The 23,964-nt window shown below is 43.3% G+C and overlaps 1 protein-coding gene and 1 pseudogene across 3 annotated transcripts in view; both read left to right on the top strand.

Moving 5' to 3' along the window:
• The first annotated feature begins 3,327 nt into the window (after positions 1–3,327).
• LOC124874457 lies at positions 3,328–4,734 on the top strand (annotated as a pseudogene).
• Positions 4,735–9,652: 4,918 nt separating this feature from the next.
• Positions 9,653–23,964, top strand: part of lrrc40 (leucine rich repeat containing 40) — a 75,403-nt gene continuing 61,091 nt past the window's right edge. Inside the window, exon 1 of one of the 3 annotated variants that reach the window (XM_047374194.1) lies at positions 9,653–9,897. In XM_047374194.1, coding sequence (XP_047230150.1) covers positions 9,753–9,897 — 145 coding nt within the window. In that variant the 5' untranslated portion in view covers positions 9,653–9,752. The remainder of the gene's footprint in view (positions 9,898–23,964) is intronic. The other 2 variants (XR_007039550.1, XM_047374193.1) reach the window with 2 other exon arrangements.

The following is a 23,964-nucleotide window of genomic DNA, read 5'->3' as shown; positions in this document are numbered from 1 at the left end:
GAACTGCGAACAGACAATGGGACTCATTTTCGCAACGCACAGGTTGACCACTGGTGCCAGAGTAATGAGAGTTTACTCTCCACCATACACTCCTCAAGCAAACAGAGTGGTGGAACGCACCATAGGTCTGGTGAAAAACTGGATAGCAAAAAATGCTAATTCTCGTGACTGGAGCACCAAAGCTGTAGAAATACAGCACTGAATGACAGACATCGAGTCAGTACACCCTCTCCTGCGGCAGAACTCAACCAACGACCATTCTCTTCACAAGAAGTGGGGCGGAGCTCCAATGAGAAAACAGGGAAGCCAACGCCTAAGGTGCCATTCCTTGAGGGACGAGTGTGGGTGAGAGCACGAGATCACCCTGTGTCGACAGCAATGAAACCCAAGTACGACATCACTGACATTGTGAAACAAGTATTAGATCGTAACAGTGTTGTTACAGAAGAGAGGGATCCAAGGAGTTGAACAGCTCAAACCAATTCTCAGCTAAGGATAACCAGAAACAGGAGAGATGGCCAGTGAACCAAGCACCATGCCACCCTACATCAGACTGGCCACTGTATATGGGGTGGTTGCCATTCGAAGAACCACTTCAGGGCTTTGGGCAGGAAGACCCTTGAAGAAATTGGAACTTGCTAAAAAAGGAATCCTGTCGACAGAAGATGAAATGCTGTGGTGGCGAGAGGTCAAGAACTGTTGCGCAATCTGCTCGGGCCCAAGTCAGCTCAAAGTCCACTGGGAAGGACCATGATGAGAGAAACCACTACATCATAACACAGGTGGCTATGAGTTAGACAACCTGCCATACAGGCCCGTCAAGGTAACAGACATCTTCATTTGTGGGGCATGGCGAATCACCACTCTCCCCAGAGTGGTTTTTGTGACCCAGTGGGATCTGTGTGAAGAAAAACCAAGAGAAAGTACCTGCCTGTGGGACGGTTCATTTCTTAAGTACTGTGATTCCTGTGGAGCCCAGACAAGATCAGGAAGGCTGATGCAGGTGGTTCAGGCAGAGGGGTGGCAAATAAAGCAATTTTGTGACCCGCTCAGATCCTTTAAACCGCATCCTGCTGAAGGAAGGCCTGCACCGTATAGACAGGCCACCCAGGACCAAGACAGTGTGGTATTAATAGCTCAACCACCAGCTCCTCCACTTTATGAAGGGTTATGTGGAACCGAAGGATGGGGTCACCTGAATGATGGCCTGGATGGGGGACCAACAGATCTGCATCGATCAGGAAGTCCTGGCCATATGATCCAGCCTCTGGCCAGGTAAGCCGCCCACCTTTAACCACCACACAGTATCCCCTGGTATTCCGAATGTATAGAGACCAGGGTCCAGAGGGTGTCGGCACTGCACTGGAACAACCTCCTGACAATGAAGAACAACAGGCGCAGCCAAGTGGATGGTTTGGGCCCTGGGAATTGACAACCTGGGGACAGTTAATATTAGAAGTTGTTGCAAATCCAGACCTCCTCCTGGAGGACTTGCCTGACACTCCCAAGGAAAGGGGTGCTCGGAATACAGGGCTATACTACTTCACCACCAGTCTAGATGCCTGGGGCAGTCAGGGAGCCAGGCCCAAACAGAAGGTGGGAGAGTTCATAGTAACCTCTGAAAACTGGCATCGCGATAGGGTGCTACAGATTCCAGGTACTGCGGCTCATTGGACAGACACGCCCACTGACCCTAGCTCCACCCAGAGGGTACAACTGGCAGTGCAAATGGTAGTAGTCCCATTTAGAGGTGTATACTCCGTAGGAGCAACAATAACAGTCATCCCAGAACATCAAAAAGAAGACTCTGGAAAAGTAGAAGCAGCGGCAGCATACAGGAATAAACGCTCACATTCCTGGCCTTGGCACTCTTTGCCACAGAAGTGGAAATGGATGAGGTAAGACAAAAATTGACGGACCGACAAGGAAAAGGGACAAAAGTTGTCAAGCGTCAAAGGAAATGAAAAACACCCCATTGGGTTCCTATACAGACAACAGAGTTAAAATTGGGCCTAACACCTGGAATGGCCTGATTCATGGAATCCCCTATTTGAAATTGCCATCAGGATTAGTTCTACTGGACACACCGAGAGCGGATTTTGCCCCTTTCTATCCAAACTCAGAGAGTTATTTTGTCTCTAATATAGAGTATCATAGAGCAGCAGATCTGCAAAAGCCTGACCATGCTGGAAAAGGCCAAACTTTGCCATGGGATGTAAGTAACTTTTTCCTCTCATATTGCACAATGTCCTGGCCTGGCAACAAAGGGCGTTACCCACTGGATACTCTCACCAGAAGGGCCTAAAAGCCTGCCATGGATATTCAATACAGTCCACCTTGAAGTGAAAGGAGCAGTTCTGGGAATCAGATGGGGACCACATTATCAAGAACCATTACAAGGCATATATTATGAAGTTTCAATGGCCGGAGCTGTAATTTGGGCCACATCACCTTCTATGTCAAGAGAAGTCAAGAGAAAAGAGCGCCAACCTGGTAGATATGTCTTCAACAACACCCAATTACCCATTTTGTTGAAAGAAAGCACGGTCTACCCTAACCCTCCACATCCACACTGTACCATTCCGGCTCGGCCGAGCCGTCGGGTCGAACTCAAGATTCACAGCCACCCGCTGTACACGTCAATCTGTATCCTGTCAGAAGTAGGGTTGGCTTACGAGACCTACAGACAAAGGCGGGCCGTAGAGGGATATAACCTTGCAGGACCACAAATACAACCTGACTACTGGATAGTCTACCAGTGGACATGGGTGTGGAAAGGGTTGGAACCTGGATTGCCTTACCCATCACCTATTTATCAAACCCTGTTCAAAGGAAGAGTAGACAGAACTGAAGAAGCAGATCAACTGGAAATAGCAGGCTATTCCCGAGGATAACCATGCCAGAGACTTATTCGGATATGATTCCTCTCAGTTATTTGGCTACTTTTAATGCCCAAGATGAAGAACCTCCCGACGACCCTGACAACACAAGTCCCTCTACTCGAACCAAGCTATGGAAACAGATAAAGATTACGGATAAAGCGTCTTGTTTAAAGACTTTTCTTAGGCTTTTTGCTTTGCTTATGGGCATTATTCTTTTGTTAATTATAATTTACCAAGCCGGAGTGGGACCATGGAACTTAACCCATGTCAAGGTCGCTCATGGTCCTTCAAAATATGCCAACCAAACTTGCTGGAACACAACCTCTCTGAACGTCTTTTTGCCTTGGACAGAATACCTTCCCCTAAAGAACCAGTCTGTGTTCTTTCGTGAAAGCCAAGAAACCAATTTCACCAGACTAAAGAAGATTATACAGAGAAACCCAACATGGATGAACGACGCATCCCAGCACACCAGCAACCACACCGACTGGCAAGGAGAAAGCTGCTAGCTAGCAGAATCATCTACGTCGGAGTGTGGCTGCCTGCTGCCATCCTGATCATACCTGACCTGGGGTTTGCCCTAGACCAGGATGTACAGAATGTAAGCTCCTTCAGCTACGTGTTCGCGGAGAACGGCATGGAGAATGCCGGTTCACGCGCACCTGTCAGTGCATCTACCTAGCTGAAATCGGTCTGATATGGACGGGCTGATGGGCTGCTACTGTATCATCATCATCTTCAGTCTCTCTCAAGGTGCCAAGGGCCAGGTGCTGAAGTAGAAGAAGAAGAAAGCCCTGAAGACAATGGTAATCCTCTTTGTTTGCTTCTTCGGCTACTGGCTGCCCCACTGCGTCAGCATCATTGTGGACACCCTTATGATGGTGAACGTCGTTGTGTCCTCCAGCTTCGAGCTGCAGCAGGCGGTGGAGATGTGGATCTCTATCACGAAGCGCTGGCCTACTTCCACTGTTACCTAAGCCCATCTTCTATGCCTTCCTGGGTGTGAAGTTTAAACAAACCGCCAGCACACTCACGATCATCAGCAGCAGCAGATGGAGCAGGAAAGCGACTCCCGTGACCAACAAGGGAGGACAGATTTCTTCTGTGTTCACAGAGTCTGAGTTAACCGACAATCAATGTTTGGAGGGGGAGTTCAGGGACTTTATACTCTCAGGAGAGACTAAAACAAAAACAAAAAAACAGAACAAACAAACCAAAAAAACTAAGCTTTATTTTTGAAAGAACTTACTACATTCTGTACAAATGGGCCTGCACCTGGGACCTTTGTATGCCTTGAAAACTGCAATTGAGTGTTTTTCTTACATATCATCCTCCCCCCCAGCCCCCCAATTATTTGGCTCCTTAAGTAGCATTGTGTCCTGAGGCAGTACCTCTTTTCCATTGAAGATCCACTATCTTTATCATCATCATCTTCACAGATTGTGATGCTCAACTAGGGCTCTGTTTCAATTGGGTCCTAACCATTTTCATCCACTTGTAGCTCCTGTTGGAAACATAGTACATTGTACATAGTTTTCTGTAACTGTTTTTTTTGTGTTAGCACTTAGGTTGCGTGAGTAAATAAAAGCTGTGTCGCATCAGATGCCGTCATCACTCTTCTGAAGCAAAGTACAGACTATGAACCCCTATGATGAATGGAGCAGAGGAACATCTCAAGTTGCCTGCATATGCCGGGTCAGAGGAGACCGTGTCCTCTCCTGACTCCTCTGGAAGCTCCAATATGGGTCCGTACCACCCTCCGTCTCCCAAATGGGGAGACGGAGACGTCTTCTACTCTACATTCTCATCCTCTTCGTCGAGAGCACCATCTCCGACCGAGTTCTCAAATTAAGTACCTCACATGAAGAGATCAAAGAGGAAGGGAAGAGTGTTGTCGATAGCACTACGGGACCGGTGGATGAGGTTGACGCAGAGGCTTCCGGCAACTCGCAACTTCCACAAGCTTCGCAGGAGTGTGATGAAGTCGATGGATGGATGTCCTCCACGCTCATATCGACAGTGAGAACCGTGTTACTTCACCTGCTCAATGTGACCTGTCTGAAATTCCGCAGAGGAAGTTGCAGCTGTGACACAAATCGCTCTGGCCAAAATTGACACTGATGCCTGGATGCTGTGGATGAGCATTATTATCGACTCCACTATGACCCCATCATGCATCGACTCCGACCTAAAATGGTTTAAACACAGTCCTCTAGATGAGCCCTGGCTAGACATAGAACAGACATTATGCAATAACATTAAGATTTCAGATTTACTATTTACTATCTGAAATATAAAACAATATGTATGCTTTAAATCTTCAATATCAGCACCTCTCTGACAGCATGGTGGGAATATCTAAATAATGACAGGGTCTTCACTAATCCCATGGAGATGTACACCCATGTGGAACAACCCTGACATCCTACAAAAAATGAATATGATAAACTTTCCAGATTGGAAAAAGGAATTGAATACCTGGAACATATATTTGTAGGAATTCAGTTCATCCCATTTAAAATATTAATTAATATGGGATAGACAAGAATATATTTTCAGAATATAAACAAATTAAATCTATCATAAAAAATAAATGTAGGCTTAAAAACGTTGCGTTACAAATGCCATCAAGTGTACTAGAGTTCCTAAAACTCAACCCCCTCAAATTAATGTCTAAAATATACAGGACACTGTATAATACAGATGAATCAATTTCCCTTCCAATTACGAAATTGGAGGTGGACATATCAGTCAACTTTTACCATGGCTTAGCTCTCTCTTCACCAAGACAGACCAGTACATCGCCCACATCACTGCTGATGCAGCACCGATCCGTCTATCAGTCTCCCGCTCCATTTTTCCCTCATTCGTGAACAGGACCCCAAGATACTTCAATTCCATTCAGTTTATTTATATAGCGCCAATTCACAACACATGTCGTCTCAAGGCACTTCACAAAGTCAGGTACATACATTCCAATTAATCCTAACCATTGAACAGTTGCAGTCATTCAGTTATTTATTCAAATTGGATAAAATGTTTTTCTAAACCCAGCAGATTCCATCGAGTCAGAGAACTGTAGCAGTCACTACTTCTGGACAAGCAAGTAGTGACAGTGGACAGTCACTGGCGTTGACTTTGAAGCAATCCCTCATACTGAGCATGCATGTAGCGACAGTGGAAAGGAAAAACTCCCTTTTAACAGGAAGAAACCTCCATCAGAACCAGGCTCAGTGTGAGCGGCCATTTGCCACGACCGACTGGGGGTTTGAGAGAACAGAGCAGAGACACAAAAAGAACACAGAAGCACTGATCCAGGAGTACTTTCTATGGGAAGGAAAAGTAAATGTTAATGGATGTAGCTCCTTTAGTCATTTCACCTAGAAAGAAAGAACAGATAAACTTTGAGCCAGTTTTCATGGTTAGAGTCTGAAAGAGAGCACATATAATTAGTTACAGTAAAAGCTCAGTCAATTGCTATATCTAGGACTAGGAGAGAGAAATGGTTAAACACTGAAAGACAGGGTCAAGTGGATCATCTGTAGAAGGTGAGCATTAAGTTGTTGGCAGCAGAAGCTTGGATGATGCTCCTCTTCAGAAAGGTGTTACAGGTAGACACAGAGTCAGGCCAGGTGTAGCTTCTAGGAAGAGAAAAGATAGAGAACATAAAGTTAAAAACTGAAATAACAGCAAACAATGCAAAATTGTAGAGTAGTGTGAGAATGTAGCGAAGAGGGTGAAAGTGGTCATTATGTCCTCCAGCAACCTAAGCCTATAGCAGCATAATTACAGAGATAGCTCAGGATAACCTGAGCCACTCTAACTATAAGCTTTATCAAAAAGGAAGGTTTTAAGCCTTGCCTTAAAAGTAGACAGGGGGTCTGCCTCACTGACCGAAACCAGGAGCTGGTTCCATAGGAGAGGAGCTCGATAACTAAAGGATCTGCCTCCCATTCTACTTCTAGAGAGTCTAAGAACCATCAATAAACCTGCAGTCTGAGAACGAAGTGTTCTGTTTAGAACAAATGGAACAATCAGATCTCTGATGTATGATGGAGCTAGAACATTAATGGCTTTATATGTGAGGAAGAGAATTTTAAATTCTATTCTGGATTTAACAGGGAGCCAATGAAGAGAAGCTAAAATAGGAGAAATATGATCTATCTTTTTAATTTTCATCAGAACTCTTGCTGCAGCATTTTGAATCAGCTGAAGGCTTTAAATGCGTTTTGTGGACATCCTGATAGTAAAGAATTTCAATAGTCCAGCCTTGAAGTAACAAATGCAAGGACAAGTTTTTCAGCATCACTCCTGGAAAGAATATTTCTAATTTTGACAATGTTCCGGAGGTGAAAGAAGGAAATCCTAAAAACCTGTTTAATATGGGATTTAAATGACATGTCCTGGTCAAAAATAACACCATGGTTTTTTACTTTATTATCCGAGGTCAATTTAATGCCATCCAGGTTAAGTGATTGACTAAGCAGTCTCTTTTTCAAAGGCTCCGGTCCTAAGATGACAACTTCTGTCTTGTCTGAATTTAGAAGCCAAAAATTTATAGTCATCCACGTTTTTATGTCTTCAAGACATGCTTGTAGTCTATCTAACTAGTTGGGTTCATCAGGATTTATGGATAAGTAAAGCTGAGTATCATCAGCGTAACAGTGAAAATTTATCCTATGCTGCCTGATAATTTTACCTATTGGAAGCATATATATAGTAAGAGAATTGGCCCAAGTACTGAACCTGTCATACTCCACAATAAACCCTGGAGTTTAAAAATGAGTTATCATTTACATGAACAAACTGGAATCTGTCAGACAAATAAGATTTAAACCAGCCTAGCGCTGTTCCCCTGATCCCTACAGAATATTCCAGCCTTTCTAAGAGAATATTGTGATCGACTGTATCAAATACACCACTGAGATCTAACAGAACCAGTACAGACACAAGTCCATTATCTGAGGCCATAAGAATATCAATAGTGACTTTCAGCAGAGCTGTTTCAGTGCTATGATGAGCTCTAAAACCTGACTGAAACTCTTCAAACAGGTCATTGCTGTGTAAATGCTCACACATTTGATTAGCAACTATTTTCTAAAGAATTTTAGATAAGAATGGAAGATTGGATATAGGTCTGTAATTTTTCAAGTCATCTCGATCAAGCGAAGGTTTCTTAAGTAAAGGTTTAGTTACAGCTACCTTAAAAGCCTGTGGTACGTATCCTTTTACTAAGGATAAGTTAATCATACCTAAAATGGGGCTGGTAATCAGAGAGAACACTTCCTTAAATAATTTGGTTGGGATTGGGTCTAACATACAAGTTGAAGGTTTAGATGAGGCTAATATTTCTGATAACTCCACAGGATCAAAACAGTCCAAACACAGATCAAGTTCTGCAACTATTCAATGTTGTCTCACTTGCTGAGGATGAAGTAATCATCTTCGGGAGTATGTCAAAGATTTTATTTTAATAGAATCAATTTTATTTAAGAAGAATACCCTAAAGTCATTACTGCTGAGAGCTAAGGGAATGGATGGCTCAACAGAGCTATGACTCTTTGGAAGGAGCCAGGAGTGTTTGTGGGGCGGCGTGCCACTCCTCTGCACAGACCGAAACTTCTGATTACTATTCCACTCAGAAACTTCTAGAAGATGTGTGCAAAACAATTCTTTAATTAAATGATCAAATGTATGTCTGTTTTTTTGATGCTGTTGTTGGGGAGACATCCACAGATAGAATGATTGTGTATGTAACTGAAAAAAGGTGCAATGGTTGGGTATAAAACAGAATGGAACGCAGCCCCAGTCAGACAACACAGAGGTTTCCAAGTAGCAGTGTAAGTGTGATGTCTCCCTCTCTGAATTCAGATTCAGTGGAAATGTACAACTGATCTCTGACTGAGCATTGTCCTTCGGGGTGCCAAAAAAAAGAGTCGATGAGAGGTGAGGAGTAATGAAAGAATTAACGGACGGCCAGTAAATTTTTTCTACCTCGACAAATCCTACATGTACATATACATATATAAACATCTATTCCAACTTATGTACACGTGAGTTTATATGCACCCACAGCCACACAGGACCAGGACCATTGTATATATGTGTATGTTATACACATACCCGTTCTAGTCGAGGTACTTATTGGTGTTCACCCTCCTTCTTCTATCTCATATCTTTTAAAGATATTCAGTTGAAGCTTTTTCTTAAATAGTGTCATGTTTAGACTCTGCTGAGTTTGTTCCAGACCTCAACATCACTGAACAAAATGCACATTTGCTTCATATTTGTTCGAGCATATATACAGTTTTGAAATCAAGGTTTTCACTGTAATTATACCTACGCTCTCTCTTATGATAATGTTTTTGTATGTTATCTGGTAGCTGTTAATTTCTATCTTTATAGATTAACTGTGTTGTTTAAAATTCTACCAGATCTGGGAATTTTAAAAGGCAGGAGTTAATACCCAATGCATTAGAGTGATTGTGATAACCGGCCTTATGAACCATCCTCATGGCTCTTTTTTGGAGCGTGCTTATCGGTGAGAGTGATTTCAATATCAATTTACCTGTTTGAAACATTTCAGTCTTTTCTTTGATTGTTAACTCAATACTGTGTTTAAACTTTGTGATTTTCTAAAATGATACAACGTTTGGAGTTTAGGGGATGAATGTGTTCCTCCAGTTTCACCCTAGTGTTTCATTCCGACCTGGCACCTATCCAGGTCTGAACGACTTTTATTGTGAAGGATCGGGGGCGGAAGATAAATTTGTATCGTTGTTTTAGACAGACGGTTACAGGGTGTGGATTTTAAAACTAGTAGCAACCCCGTGGTGAGGCACAACGTTTCTTTTGTCTGCTGTTAAACAGATGTCCCGTTACAAAAAGGCGGGTAACGTGGACAGGCTGGCGGCCTTTCGAACCACGAAGCCGGAAACAGCTATTCCTTACGGTCTGCTAAAAGCAGCCAGGAAAAGCGGCCAGCTAAACCTGTCCGGGCGAGACTTGTCTGAAGGTGAGCACACAAGCGTTGTCGAAACGTCGTTTTTATGAAGGAAAAAGGAACAATAGTTGAGAATAGTTGTTCATTGCGGAAACGTGTCTGAGACTGTAGGTGTCACTGTTTTCTCACCACTGTATAAGAATGTGCTACCTTCTGGCACACATACTATATTTCATATGATTTTAAATTAACACAGCTATTACAAAAATATCTGCTCTCTACTTCTCAGATGTAATTAGACAAGTCAAACAATGTCCATTAACAGCTGGCTACTAAATCTATGCTTTGGTTTGTTTATTGTTTTAATGTGTGTTTGTTACAGACAATTATATGTACTACTCGCTCAGGAAGGGGTATTTCTGCAAAATAATAACGGCTTACCATTTGGCATTATAAACTGAATTTGACTGCATTTGATTATAACTAGGATTGATTTGGAATGTAATGGAGTTGTCATGATACAAAATTTCAAACCCCAATGAAATGGACACATTTTTGAAGGCAGAGTTCTTTCTAATAAAGATTGGTATTGTAACATCGCAGTTGTTTCAAACATTTCCTCAACAGGAGGTTGGAGATGCAGAGATGCCTCTAAATTGTTATGAAATGTTGGTACATTTCTGCATCTCCAGCTCAGCTTAATCAAATGATGAGATGATTAATCAATTGATCCAGCTGTGTTGGAGATGCAGAAATGGACCTAAATTTCACATGCATAGATGCATGTGAAATTTAGATGCAACTCTACATCTTCAACTGTGTTTCATCAAATGATTGTCATTTGATTCAGCTGGGTTGGAGATGAAGGGATGCATCTACAATTTAACTGCAGAGATGCATGGCATTCAGTAATGCAGAGGCCTGCTAACAAGCCATTCAGTTCATTCAGGTCTGTTGGAGAGAGGATGCATGTAGAAGTTTCTGGGTGGTAGCTGTGGAGGACTGGAATTGGAGACCCCTGTTCTGGAGGGAGCATCTATAGTGTGCACGTCACACAGCACAGGGTGTAGCCACAGGAGCACACAACAGAGGACACTTAATTTTCAGGATGGGCCTTGAGTCCTAGTGCAGTCCCTGTAATGAAAGAAAGGAATACAATTCAATTCAAAAATACTTTATTAATCCCAAAGGGAAATTAAATGTTGTTATAGCTCATATTATGAAGGTTTCCTCAAGGAGCCGTTGTAGATGCTGATGGCTGTGGGCAGGAAGGATCTCCTGTAGCGCTCCGTCTTACAGCAGGTCTGAAGAAGCCTCTGACTGAAGACACTCTGTTGTTGTAGGACAGTCTCATGAAGAGGATGCTCAGGGTTCTCCATAATGTTCTTCATTTTATGAAGAATCTGTCTTTCCACAATGATCTCCAGAGGTTCCAGAGGAGTCCCCAGAACAGAGCCAGCCTTTTTTATCAGCTTGTTGAGCTTTTTTAAGTCCCTGGCTCTGATGCTGCTTCCCCAGCAGATGATGGCAGAAGAGATCACACTTTCCACAACAGACTTATAGAAGATATGCAGCATCTTGCTGCAAACACCAAAGGACCTAAGCTTCCTCAAGAAGTACAGTCTGCTGTGTCCCTTCTTGTAGATGGCTTCACAGTTGCATCTCCACTCTAGTCTGTTGTCCAGGTGAACACCGAGGTATTTATACTCCTCCACCACTTCCACTTCTTCTCCCATGATAGAAATAGTTTTTGACTTATTCCTGTTTCTCTTAAAATCTACAATCATCTCCTTTGTTTTAGTCACGTTCAAAATGAGATGATTGTTTCCACACCATGCCACAAAGCGGTCCACCACCTTCCTGTACTCAGCTTCCTGACCATCTCTGATCCACCCCACGACTGCAGAATCATCCGAGTATTTCTGCAGATGACAGGAGTCTGTCTTGTACCGGAAGTCTGAGGTGTACAGTGTGAAAAGGAATGGTAAGAGTACAGTCCCCTGTGGTGCCCCTGTGCTGCTGACTACCTGGTTAGACTCACAACCCTTCAGTCTCACAAACTGTGGTCTGTTTGTCAGGTAGTCTTTGATCCAGGAGATTGTTGAGGCCTCCACCTGAGTCTTCTGGAGTTTCTGACAAAGCAAATCAGGTTGGATTGTATTAAATGCACTGGAGAGATCAAAGAACATGATCCTCACAGTGCTACTGGCTTTGTCCAGATGACAGTAGGTTTGTTGAAGCAGGTGTATGATGGCATCTTCAACTCCCAACTCCACAGCGATAAGCAAACTGAAGGGGGTCCTGATGGTTTACTGTTTGCTTACTCAGGTGGGCCAACAGGAGTCTCTCTGGGACCTTCATGTTGTGAGATGTCAGGGCAACAGGTCTATAGTCATTGAGGACTGATGGGTGAGTTTTCTTTGGTACCGGAACAAGACAGGAGGTCTTCCACAACACCGGAACCTTTTTCTGGGCCAGGCTAAGGTTGAAGAGGTGCTGCAGAATCCCACAGAGCTGCTCTGCACAGGACTCTAGGGCTGACATGATCTGGACCTGCAGCCTTATTCCTATTCAGTCTCTCCAGTTGTCTCTTCACCTGACTTCTTGAGACACACAGGTGGAAGGGGGAAGCAAAGGAAGTATCAGCATCTTCTGATATGGTTGAAGGCAAACATGTAGAAGCAGAAGGCTCTAGGGCTGAGGTGGAAGATAAAAAATGTGATGTGTTACTGGACAGCTGTGGGTCAAAGGAAGGTGGAATGTCTGTTTGGCTGTGAGCAGGAGAGGAGGATGCAAAGCTTGTTTCTGAACTGAACCAATTGAAGAATGTGTTCAGTTCATTTGCTCTGTCCAGACCTCCATCGGCCGGATCATCCTTCTGCTTGAAGCCTGTGATCTTCTTCATCCCTGTCCACACATCTCTGATATTGTTTTGCTGGAGCTTGCTCTCCAGCTTCTTGTACATCTCAAATACAATACCTACAAGCTGCAAACATCACAAAAATAAAAAAGACAGAAATATTAATGTGCACATAGAATAAAAGAAGGTTTGCTCTTAAAAGGTTTGTGGGTGGCTTTGAAAAAAGCTGTTGAAATTTGGTCCTGCATGCTACTGCTCCCTCCCCCACAAAGAATTCTTTCAGGGCATCCCTGACATGCCCTGCCTCTGTTGAGGAATTGCTGGTAGCTACCTGACCCAAACCTTGCAGTGGTACCTCTGTAGCTGCTGGACCCATCACAGCAGGTGATTCATCACTCGCTGAAGCACGCATGAAGTTATGAAGCACACATGTGACCTTTACAAACAACTCCACAACTTCAGTACGTACCTCGAGGTCACGATGATACCATCTCCACTGTGGGTCCAGATGCCAAAGGACTCCTCCACCACGAGGTGGAGCAAAAGAGAAACTGCTCTCTTTTGCTCCAACAGCATTCACATTCACTGACAGGCAGCTTTACCCAGGGCAATAACTTTGGTTTGGTTGGTCTGAATTGCACGACCCCTCCTTTAATCCATAGAGCCAATAGAAGCAGACTATACCGTTCTGATTGATGTCAGTCCCACCAATCATCAGCTGTAAAAAGACTTGTGTCACGGACTTATCCTTTCATCGAATCAACAGGTTCTATGGAACAGGAAGTAGGAAATGTACTACTTCAGCTGAAAAGCACACTGGGAGATGTAATTACCCGATAAAAATGACAAGATCCCGGATTATTCTTTTAGGAGAGGAAATTATGAAGGTAAGAGTTTTTAGATTATGTATTTTTTTTTATTCGTGAGTGATAATTCTGGTCTTTTGCTACTTATTTGCTAAATCCTGGGTGGATTGTGATAAAACTTACATTTTTGGAATCTAAGGTTTGTGCTGTCTGCATTAGTTGTTTGTGTGTGTACAAACTGACGGGAGGGCAGCTAAAACCAAGTTATGCTGTGACTGCTTTCTGTGGAGTTTGATTACTTTCTGATTCAACTGCTTGTAGTTTTATAACTGTGTTTGGTTTTCGTAGCAGTGGTTTATATCAGCTTTTAGCCAAGAGTCTGAAGTTTTAGAGGATACCACACATTTCCATGTTTACCTAAGGGAAGGTAGAGCAATGAAAATAAAAGGTTTTCCAGGGATTGGTAGGAAGAGGTTTGCAAAGTTTGCCTAACCCTTAACTGATCTGGTAAAGCAGCTGGACCGTCAGCAGAAAATTGCTGAAGGCACAGAACTGTCCGTTGACCTGCTGAAATGGCTAAACTTTAAGCCAAGTTGCTGTCAGCTGAGCTCTTCTAAAGAATGTGAATTTTTAGCTGGATTGCTGAAGAAACAGAAATTTTCAGCAGTGTATTATATCTTAATTAAAATGTTGTTAGCGAACTAATATGTTAACATTAGCTGGTTGGCTAATACTAGCAAGATGGATTACAGTAATTCACCTAATGTGCAATGTTAAAAGCAGCCTATACTCTAAAACAAGCTAAAATAATATTGTAAGCTTACATGCTAATATTAGTATGTTGGATAACACTATAAGTTGATAAGATTAACTTTTTCCTCATACAATATTTTTATTTTGTATACCACTTTTCAAAAAAACTCCCTTTACAGGATTTCAAACAAAACTATAAGATCAATATACGTAAATGCATAAAACAAAGTCCTAAAAGCCAATGCTAAAAATAGATTGTATGCTAAAATTGTCAAAAATGCTGATGTTCGTTATCAGGTTAACTGTAGCATGTAGGCTAACACTAGCAAGGTAGCCAACAAATGTACTCGATGTAAAATGCTAAAACCTGGTTATATGCTAAAATTAGTTAAAAAGTTAATTAGCTTCCCAAATACAGACAACATATTAAGTGTCCCACTAGGGATAAAAACACACTTGACCATTGTGATATAGCCTAAAGAGGACATATGCTTTTAAATCCTTCCTTTTCACACATAAATCATTCAGTTGTGGTCTAAATAAAGTGAAACTGCAATGCTTCTGAATCAAGGCATAGCTCCACAGGCCCCTCTTTTACCCCTGTTCTCAGGTGCATTTGAGAGCAACTCGTTTTGGTGCATCTGCTACTGGAGGAACTTCACACCCCGGCCCCTCCAGGTCAAAGAGCGCTCCATTATAACCAGTTGGGCTATTTTTGTAGTTTGACAGCAGAGATAGTTATGTAACGGTGCAGAAGCAAGACAAAAACCACAAAAACTTGTGCATTGTTCAAATCTACCCGCATTTGGCCTGTGGTGGGTGCTAATTTCCACACATGGTCACACACCAAAAATGGCAGCAAGTACTGCAAACATACATGAGAAAGAACTGTTGTGTTTATGGCTCAAATAAGATAGGTGGAACTGGTTTGTTTACACCTGTATCACCACTTCTTCTGTGGACTTTCTTTTAAGCTTTCTATCCCGCATATTTTTGCCATGTCTTACGACAAACAAACTGCTCTTTACAAATTGCAGCAATTTCCTTCCATAAGATTTGAGTCATTTGGTTATCTTTGTGATTTCATATACTCCTTTTTCACTGGCTAGGTTTGGGCCCACTCGGTTCCACTCAGCAAGCATTTCCATTACTTTTTTTCCGTACCGGTACCTACTTTTTTGGTTCCTGCTCCTGAGCAGGTAAAATCAGGGCTGAGTCGGGACTACATGTGAAGTGAACAGACGGCTATTCACTGTTAGGCCATGGGACCAGGAGAAATGAGAAGGTTTTTTCCGAGGTAGTGCAGGGAAAAGTTAATAAACTCAAAAGCAACTACAATACTATTAAGGACCACATTTGCCGGAGCTGGTCAAACCAAAATATAATTTTGCTATTTATGAATTATGAACCATGTTTGAAGGCTAAAGGAAAGAGAAAGGACACTGTCAACTTTCTGAATTACACACAAGCTGGGTTCTTTGTTTAATAACATCCTAAACTAGTTGATCACACATAAATTCAGCTGTTCAGATACACAAACATTTCCCCAAAACACAAAACAATACCACCATGGAACAGCGTGTTTGGTTCAGAAATTTGTTGACTGTCCAATCAGTGTGTGCAGGGGGGAGCAGACAGAGAGCATCTGCCCGTAATCAGACTACTTTCATTGAATCAAACGGGAAGAACCTGCTGAATCTGCAGCGCATGAATATCTAATATTGAACATAAAACTAACTTCACCACGGTCAGAAGTCCACGGTTTTGCGCTTTAAAGACTTTGTTCTCGTCATTACCACGGCTGAGACAAAAATTTCATCATAAAGCCCAAAATTGTAACTTCTTCAGGAAAACTCTGCAGCATTACCAGTCCAGACAGCAGCTTCTCTCCTCTCTGCTTCTTCTACCACACCCCCTCACATCAGAAGCCCTGTGCCTTATTTTATAAGTTCTGGCTCGACTGTGTTCCAGATAATTATTCCAGTGGATCATTTGATACATGAAAAAACATATATAGAATCTGTATGGCATTCTTGCATATACAGACATTTCTAGTATTTATTTAATTTGTAGCTTCACTTAATTGTTAAAACAGATTAATAAAATAAGCTAATATAACATCTGCAACAGCTTTAAACCATTTCCAGGTTCAGTTTATTAGTACTTATGCAATAACATTTACAGCTTTTTTAAGCACTGTAGACAGACCCTTGTTCCATGAGCTCTTTCTCTTTCACAAAGTATATGGCATTTTTTGTGCAAACCTTTACACCAATTATATTTTAGCTTATGAAAAAGGCTCAAGTGAATAACATTGCATTTCCCTAATTAACTCTGGTCCTCATGACCCCTGTCCTTCATGTTTTAAATGTTTTCCTGCTTCCACACACCTGACTTCCATAAATGTTCCTGAATGGTCCATAAATGTACTCGGGCATCTATACTGGATGCCAGAGTCTATGCGAGTAGATGCCCCTGCCACCTCAACTGGCTCATCTGAATGTACACTCTGAAGGTACACTCGGACTATATGTCTCCAACCTCCCCCAGAATCTGGTCAAAGCTCTCCCGGAGGTGGGAGGTCAATACATCACTAGCCGAGGGCTCTGCCAGACGTTCCCAGCCGACCCTCACTATACGCTTGGGCCAGCCAAGTCTGTCAGGTCTTGTCCTCTTCCAGCAAATCCAACTCACCACCATGTGGTCATCAGTGGACAGCTCAGCCTTTCTCTTCACCCAAGTGTCCAAAACATGCGGCCTAAGGTCTGAAGACACTACAACAAAGTCGATCATTGACCTCCTGCCTAGGGTGTCCTGGTGCCAAGTTCACCGATGAACACCGTTATGCTTGAACATGGTGTTCATTATGGACAATCTGTGACTAGCACAGAAGTCCAATAATGAAACACCACTCGGATTCAGATCAAGGAGGAGATTCCTCCCAAGTACGCCTCTCCAGGTGTCACTTCCAGGTTTACAAAGCAGCCGTTCACACCTCACACCAACTCGTCTTCATCTCACTCTTAGCGTTTTTCCACCAGAAGAATGCTTATTCTTCAACCTAATTGGGTGACACCAACAGGCCAATAACCAGCTGGATTTTTATGTTGTATAAAATGGTTTTAGGGTCAAACCACTGTACATTTTCACGATTCATTCAACAAAACCCTTTTTTTTATTTTTATCAGGGAACAAAGGATGGCAAATTGTTGTCAATTTTATCAATATGTTCTTGATTTAATAAGTGGCTTTTGTAGAACTAACTGGAGATTTGATTTGATTTTGTCAATTCATAAAATCCTATGGCAACAATAAGCCTGTTAAAATTGGTAAGTGCTGATGTTTAGCGCTTTTTGAATAAGTATGTACTGACATTTGATAATAAAACCATTTTGGATATTATTTTTAAATATAGAGAGTATTTTTTTTATATATATAGACAATCCAGTAAATGACTATTTGAATGCATCATAGAAGCTATGTACTTCATTGCTGTTGAAAAATGCTGACGTAAAGCTTTGATTCAGACCACCTTTCTTTATCCATTGCTGCTGTTGCTGGATACCATGATGTTCCCTGGTGTTTTTCCAAACAAAAGACTCCATAGTTGTGTGATTGTCGTAACAGACAGAGAAGGAGAAATCTGATCAAACTGCAAATCAGTTTCTTCCAAAATACAGCCACTGCATCATAAAACAACCCACTTGGCAGCAGCTAATGTTATCATTCTGGAGGCTTCGAACATAATTGATCCTCTTGCAGCACCTCCAGGAATAAGGTGAATATGGCTTTGCTTAACCTGATTACCAGCACAAATTCTCATTGATGTTTTAATCAGCCAGTCATACTTTGATTTTTTAGTCAGTAGCTCCAGGGTATTCTAGCCAGCCTAATGATAATTATAGAAGGAGATGAAGCTGTTGTTGGTGAAAGACTTGTTGGTTTTTGTTATATTTTTCAAGATGATTAAATAACAAGAAGGTAAGTACTACCTAAAAAGTATGTGGAAGTAAAAATATTTTTTACAGTGGCTGGGTGTCAGGATCTGTGCCATGTCTGTTTGTTTGGTGCTGTTTACTATGCTTAACCTCTAGATGGCGTGGAACCTGGAGGAGAGGTGACAGGTGTTTTCTATTCCCCTGATTACCTGCTGAGGAATATTTAAGGAGGAGGCTGCCAGCAACTCACTGCCGGAGTGTTGCCTTTAGTGGTACAGCTTTAGCCACATTACCTTTGTCTTGTCTGTGCCTTGACATTTTGGTAATCAGTGTCTGTTACCTTGCAGGATTACCTGAACCTGACTTTGCCTTCTGCATTGAACTCTGCCTGGATTACCCTCTTCTGGAAAGAAGCGATCCAGCTCCATGAACAAAGACTCAAGCCTCTTGTTACTTCGTTTGATCACACCGGCTGGCAGCCTCCTGATTTCTTCGCTCCTTGGATCACCCTCCATGAACCCTGTCCACCCTCCTCCATCCACTGCTCCAACTTCAGAAACTCTTGGACCAGCTAACCATCCTGGCACACCAGTATTCACCATCCTCAGTCTCACGGGTAAACAACCCTTTGGTCTCTCCACCCCCCTCTGGCGGATCTTCCCATCTATCCAGTAAGGCAGAATTATTATTTAAGAATTCAGATCCTGAGTTACTCCTTGCTTACCGTTCTGTTTATTTTACAGTTGGTATCCCGGTTCCAGTTCCCTGCACATTTCCTTACATTGTAAATAAACTCATTACCGTTAAACTCAGTCTCCTGAATTGCTTTCTACATGTGGGTCAAAACTGTTCGAAACATTATGACACTGGGAGGTGCAGACCAACATTGCGAAGTCTGAAACACTTTTACAGACCTTAAGACAAATTAACTAGTGGATGGATGCTTTTTTTTTTTTTTTTTGCTGGCTCTAAAAGTTGGTCAAACAACGCTAGATTTTTTTTGTCCTAAATCTCTCGCTTTAATGTTTGCAAAGCAATTCACCAAATTAGTTTTTTACAAATACTTTTGTATTTACAGCAATCTAAACACAAGGTTATGCTTAGGGGTCTTTTAGGCATATTTGAGTCTAGAAGTAAAATGCTACAGGAAACACATGCTTTTTATATACAGTAAAGAGAATTGGCCCAAGTACTGAACCCTGTGGTACTCCACAATAAACCCTGGAGTTTAAAGATGATTTATAGTTTACATGAACAAACTGGAATCTGTCAGACAAATAAGATTTAAACCAGCCTAGCGCTGTTCCCCTGATCCCTACAGCATATTCCAGCCTTTCTAAGAGAATATTGTGATCGACTGTATCAAATGCAGCACTGAGATCTAACAGAACCAGTACAGCCTGTGGGGGTGTGCCCCTGTGCTATGGGGCGGCAATTCATGGCGTTTGGGCATGTGTTCGATATCTGTGTCCTGGTTGTGTGTGGCCCTGTGGGGAAATTCATTTTGTGGTTCATTGGGGGTGGGATTGGAATTCATTGGAGGGTTGGGATTATTTCATCCTGTGGAGGCTCTGGTTGGTGGGCTAGTTTGGACCATGTAGACCTCTCTTTTGTACATGCCCCCCTCTGTGGATGGGGATGGGGGTCGCTGGGCCGGGGTTGCTCAGGTTCGGGCACCAGCCCGGGTTCAGGTGCTTTGGCAGTCTGCCTGTCTCCACCCTTGGAGGGAATGGGACCACCTCATGGCTCTGGGGGCTGGTTGTTGTTATGGGGTATAGGTACCTGGACCTGGAAGTATAAAATATGTATAGGGAGTGTGAGTGAGTGTACAACGTCCATTGTTGTTTGTCATTACGTTGGGTACGTGGGTGTGAGTGTTTTTATGTGTACGCATGAGGGTGGGAATGTGTGATTGTGACTGTATTTGCCTGTTTTTTGTGTCAGGTTGGGTCTTGAACTGCTCCCTCTCATGGATCAGTTTAGGCCCCACATCAAATGTGGGGCCTAAACTGATCCTATTTCCTCCCTGCCACACTACCTGCCGGTGGTTGGGGTCTCCGCCCGCTGGTGTACTGTGGTTCTCTGCCCGCTGGTGTACTGTGGTTCTCCGTGTCCGGGGCTGGATGCGTTGGTGTGTGCTGCCTCACTCCTGGTGGCTGCTTGCCGGGGCCTGGATCCCTGGGCTCAATCGGGCCTATGCTTGGGGAGTGATATGTGCCGGGGTCTCTGGGTCCATGGTTGGATCTGCTCGGGCGTGGACGGCTACCGGCGGGTCCTGTGGGCTCTTCACTGCATCTCTCTGGGACTTCCGCATTTTGGCTGCTGGGTGGTTCCCCTGTGACTCTCCCCCTCCTTTTCAGTGGGGGAGTTGCGGTAGTTCTGGCAGTGGTTCTCCTGGGGTTCCTATGCTCTGGGGGGCCTTTGGATATCTGTGGCTCTGATATCCTCCATATCTGTCCCACGTCCAGGGGGGCAGGTCTGTGGGTTCTCACACTCGCTATTGCATATTTTTATGGAGAAACCTTGTATACACAAGTGTGCTCACACTCCCACCCACAGGTGTTTAGATTAAGGTGTTAACAGATACACAAATGTTCTATATTTGGACACATTTACCACTAAATACATCACGGTACTTATGCATTCTAATCTCCATGCACTTTTTGGTAAAAAAAAAAAAAAAAAAAGCTGTTAATATGAACATTCATCCTTCTTTCTTTCCTCCATTCTTCTCTCCTTCTCTCCTCTTTACATTTTTGTCCCACTTCTCTCTTTCGTGCTTCTTATTTTTTCCTTTTTCATTTCTGTCTCTGTGTCCGTAACAGCTGAAATAATCCCAAACCAGTTTCTAATAAAGTTTATTTTATAAATATCAAGCAGAACTTTAAAGCTTTAGCTGTAATGCTCAACTTGTGAAAGCAAATCTTTTTGGCTCTTTCCTGGTACTCAGACAACAATTCTGAGCCCTACTCCGCCAGACAGGACACTGTTAAAAAACAAAAAGCATTATGAGGAGGATAGAAGCCAATCAGTTATCACTCTGGACCTGAATGAGCTTATGATGCTTTAGGTATAAAAGCAAAATTAGGACACAGCTTAGCTGAGCTGCTGTTGCCTCGTATGCGGAGAGCGCAGATAATCGCTCATTCTTTGCAGATGTCAGAAAGAGGGATCATGGTGCAGTGGTAGGGGTTCGTCCTGTAACCGGTGGGTTGCCGGTTCAAATCCCTGCTCTGTCTCATTTGTTGTGTCTTTGGGCAAGACACTTCACCTGTCTTGCCTGCTGATGGTGGTCAGAGGGCTCACCACTGTCAGCGTGTGAATAAATGAGTGAATGACTGTAGTGTAAAGAGCTTTGGTGTCTCTGAGGACTTGATAAAGTGATACAAGTGCAGACCATTTACCTTATCTATCAGCAGAGCTGTTTTAAATGACAGAAATGTAATTAAAGCTGGAGAAGAAGCCCGTGCGACCTGAATTGTGCACACGATTTCCCGTGGGAGGCCAAGCTTTGTATAAGCTCCCGTTCAGCAGCCAGACCCAGAGATGCTGGTCTATCTCTGGGAAGCTCCTGATCACCATCCCGCTCACAGGAGCACACACTCTAGCTGCTATGAGCGACCTGACAGCAGCTCCTGCAGATTTGGGAACCACGAAGAGCCTGTGCACTCGAACCTAAAAGAATTATTGAAAAACTGTTCCTCTTGCACCTGATCCAGGATCAGCGGGACATGAGGGAACACCTAATGAAGCATTGGTGGCCACAGAGTGTGAGCATAATGGTGGATCTTCCCGTGGGTTGAGTGAGGACCACATTTGACGCTGTCCATTCTCCTATGTAACGAACAGAACCACTACTACTCTGTCGAATATGCTCCAATATGAGAAATCTATTCAGGATGGAGGCTCCTGTCTCTGTGTCGGGAGCAATTCCCTGGACATGATGTCTGCTTCTGTAAAATGCTCTGTTGGAGAGCAGGTTCATGCGTCCCAGCATAGCTCAGCTGTTGACATTTTTCGATGTCAACAGCTGAGCTGTTTTTGTAGGGTGCTGTAACTCTGTTGTTTGTGTGAATCTGAAAATGCTGATACTGCAGCAGACGAGCAACATGCTGTGACACTTTTCACACAGTAATGAGCGCCAGCACTTTTATGTAGAGAGAAGTGTGATCTGGCCACTTTCATTCCTTTACGTGGGACAAACACGTCCCTCATCACGCTGACATTGACTTGCCTGTGTACACTTTGGCTGTGTGACACGGGCCTGCTGAGGGGAACTCCCTCTGACAGTGTGGGGGTTTCCCAGTCGGCCAGATCGGATCCCACTAAAGGGATTGAATCGCCTCTTCTGGCGCGCAGACAGGCGGGTGAACCATCTTTGAAGGCATTTCATATGAAGCAGACCCAGGGGAACAACCACGTGAGGTCCTGACATCATCTCCAGTAACTGACAGGGCGGTCACCGCACTGTGAGGTTGGACACGGTGGAGCACATATGGAGAACGTATTGGGTTTCTCAGTTAATGGGAAAACCCAAGTTTAGTAGATGTGCCACCCTTGTCCTCTTCTGCACAACTGTGTGGGTGCATCATTGAAGTTTTGAGAGAGGGCTCCTGCTGTACATCATCTGTGTTCACGCCCATTGAGGGGTGGGAATAAAAGGAGGGGGAAAGTTAAAGGTTGGCTCCGTATGAGCAGCATGGGGTACGCTCATGGGCTCATGTTTGGGTTGGAGAAATGGAGAAATAGAATGGGCTGTTTGGAATACTGTGAAATCATGGCACCTTTTTAAAAGTCTGTTTAAATGTTCCCGTCTCACCTTGTTTTGAGTACAGGTCCTTCTCAAAATATTAGCATATTGTGATAAAGTTCATTATTTTCCATAACGTCATGATGAAAATTTAACATTCATATATTTTAGATTAATTGCACACTAACTGAAATATTTCAGGTCTTTTATTGTCTTAATACGGAGGATTTTGGCATACAGCTCATGAAAACCCAAAATTCCTATCTCACAAAATTAGCATATTTCATCCGACCAATAAAAGAAAAGTGTTTTTAATACAAAAAATGTCAACCTTCAAATAATCATGTACAGTTATGCACTCAATACTTGGTCGGGAAACCTTTTGCAGGCTGATTGTCTCCATGCCAACTGCTTCAATGCGGCGTGGCATGGAGACAATCAGCCTGTGGCACTGCTGAGGTCTTATGGAGGCCCAGGATGCTTCGATAACGGCCTTTAGCTCATCTAGAGTGTTGGGTCTTGAGTCTCTCAACGTTCTCTTCACAATATCCCACAGATTCTCTATGGGGTTCAGGTCAGGAGAGTTGGCAGGCCAATTGAGCACAGTGATACCATGGTCAGTAAACCATTTACCGGTGGTTTTGGCACTGTGAGCAGGTACCAGGTCGTGCTGAAAAATGAAATCTTCATCTCCATAAAGCTTTTCAGCAGATGGAAGCATGAAGTGCTCCAAAATCTCCTGATAGCTAGCTGCATTGATCCTGCCCTTGATAAAACACAGTGGACCAACACCAGCAGCTGACACGGCACCCCAGACCATCACTGACTGTGGGTACTTGACACTGGACTTCTGGCATTTTGGTATTTCCTTCTCCCCAGTCTTCCTCCAGACTCTGGCACCTTGATTTCCGAATGACATGCAGAATTTGCTTTCATCCGAAAAAGGTACTTTGGACCACTGAGCAACAGTCCAGTGCTGCTTCTCTGTAGCCCAGGTCAGGCGCTTCTGACGCTGTTTCTGGTTCAAAAGTG

This window comes from Girardinichthys multiradiatus, chromosome 9 (genome assembly GCF_021462225.1).
Source record: "Girardinichthys multiradiatus isolate DD_20200921_A chromosome 9, DD_fGirMul_XY1, whole genome shotgun sequence".
Lineage (NCBI taxonomy): Eukaryota > Metazoa > Chordata > Actinopteri > Cyprinodontiformes > Goodeidae > Girardinichthys > Girardinichthys multiradiatus.
Note: the sequence above shows the minus strand (reverse complement) of the source record. Positions and strands in the feature narration are given on the sequence as shown.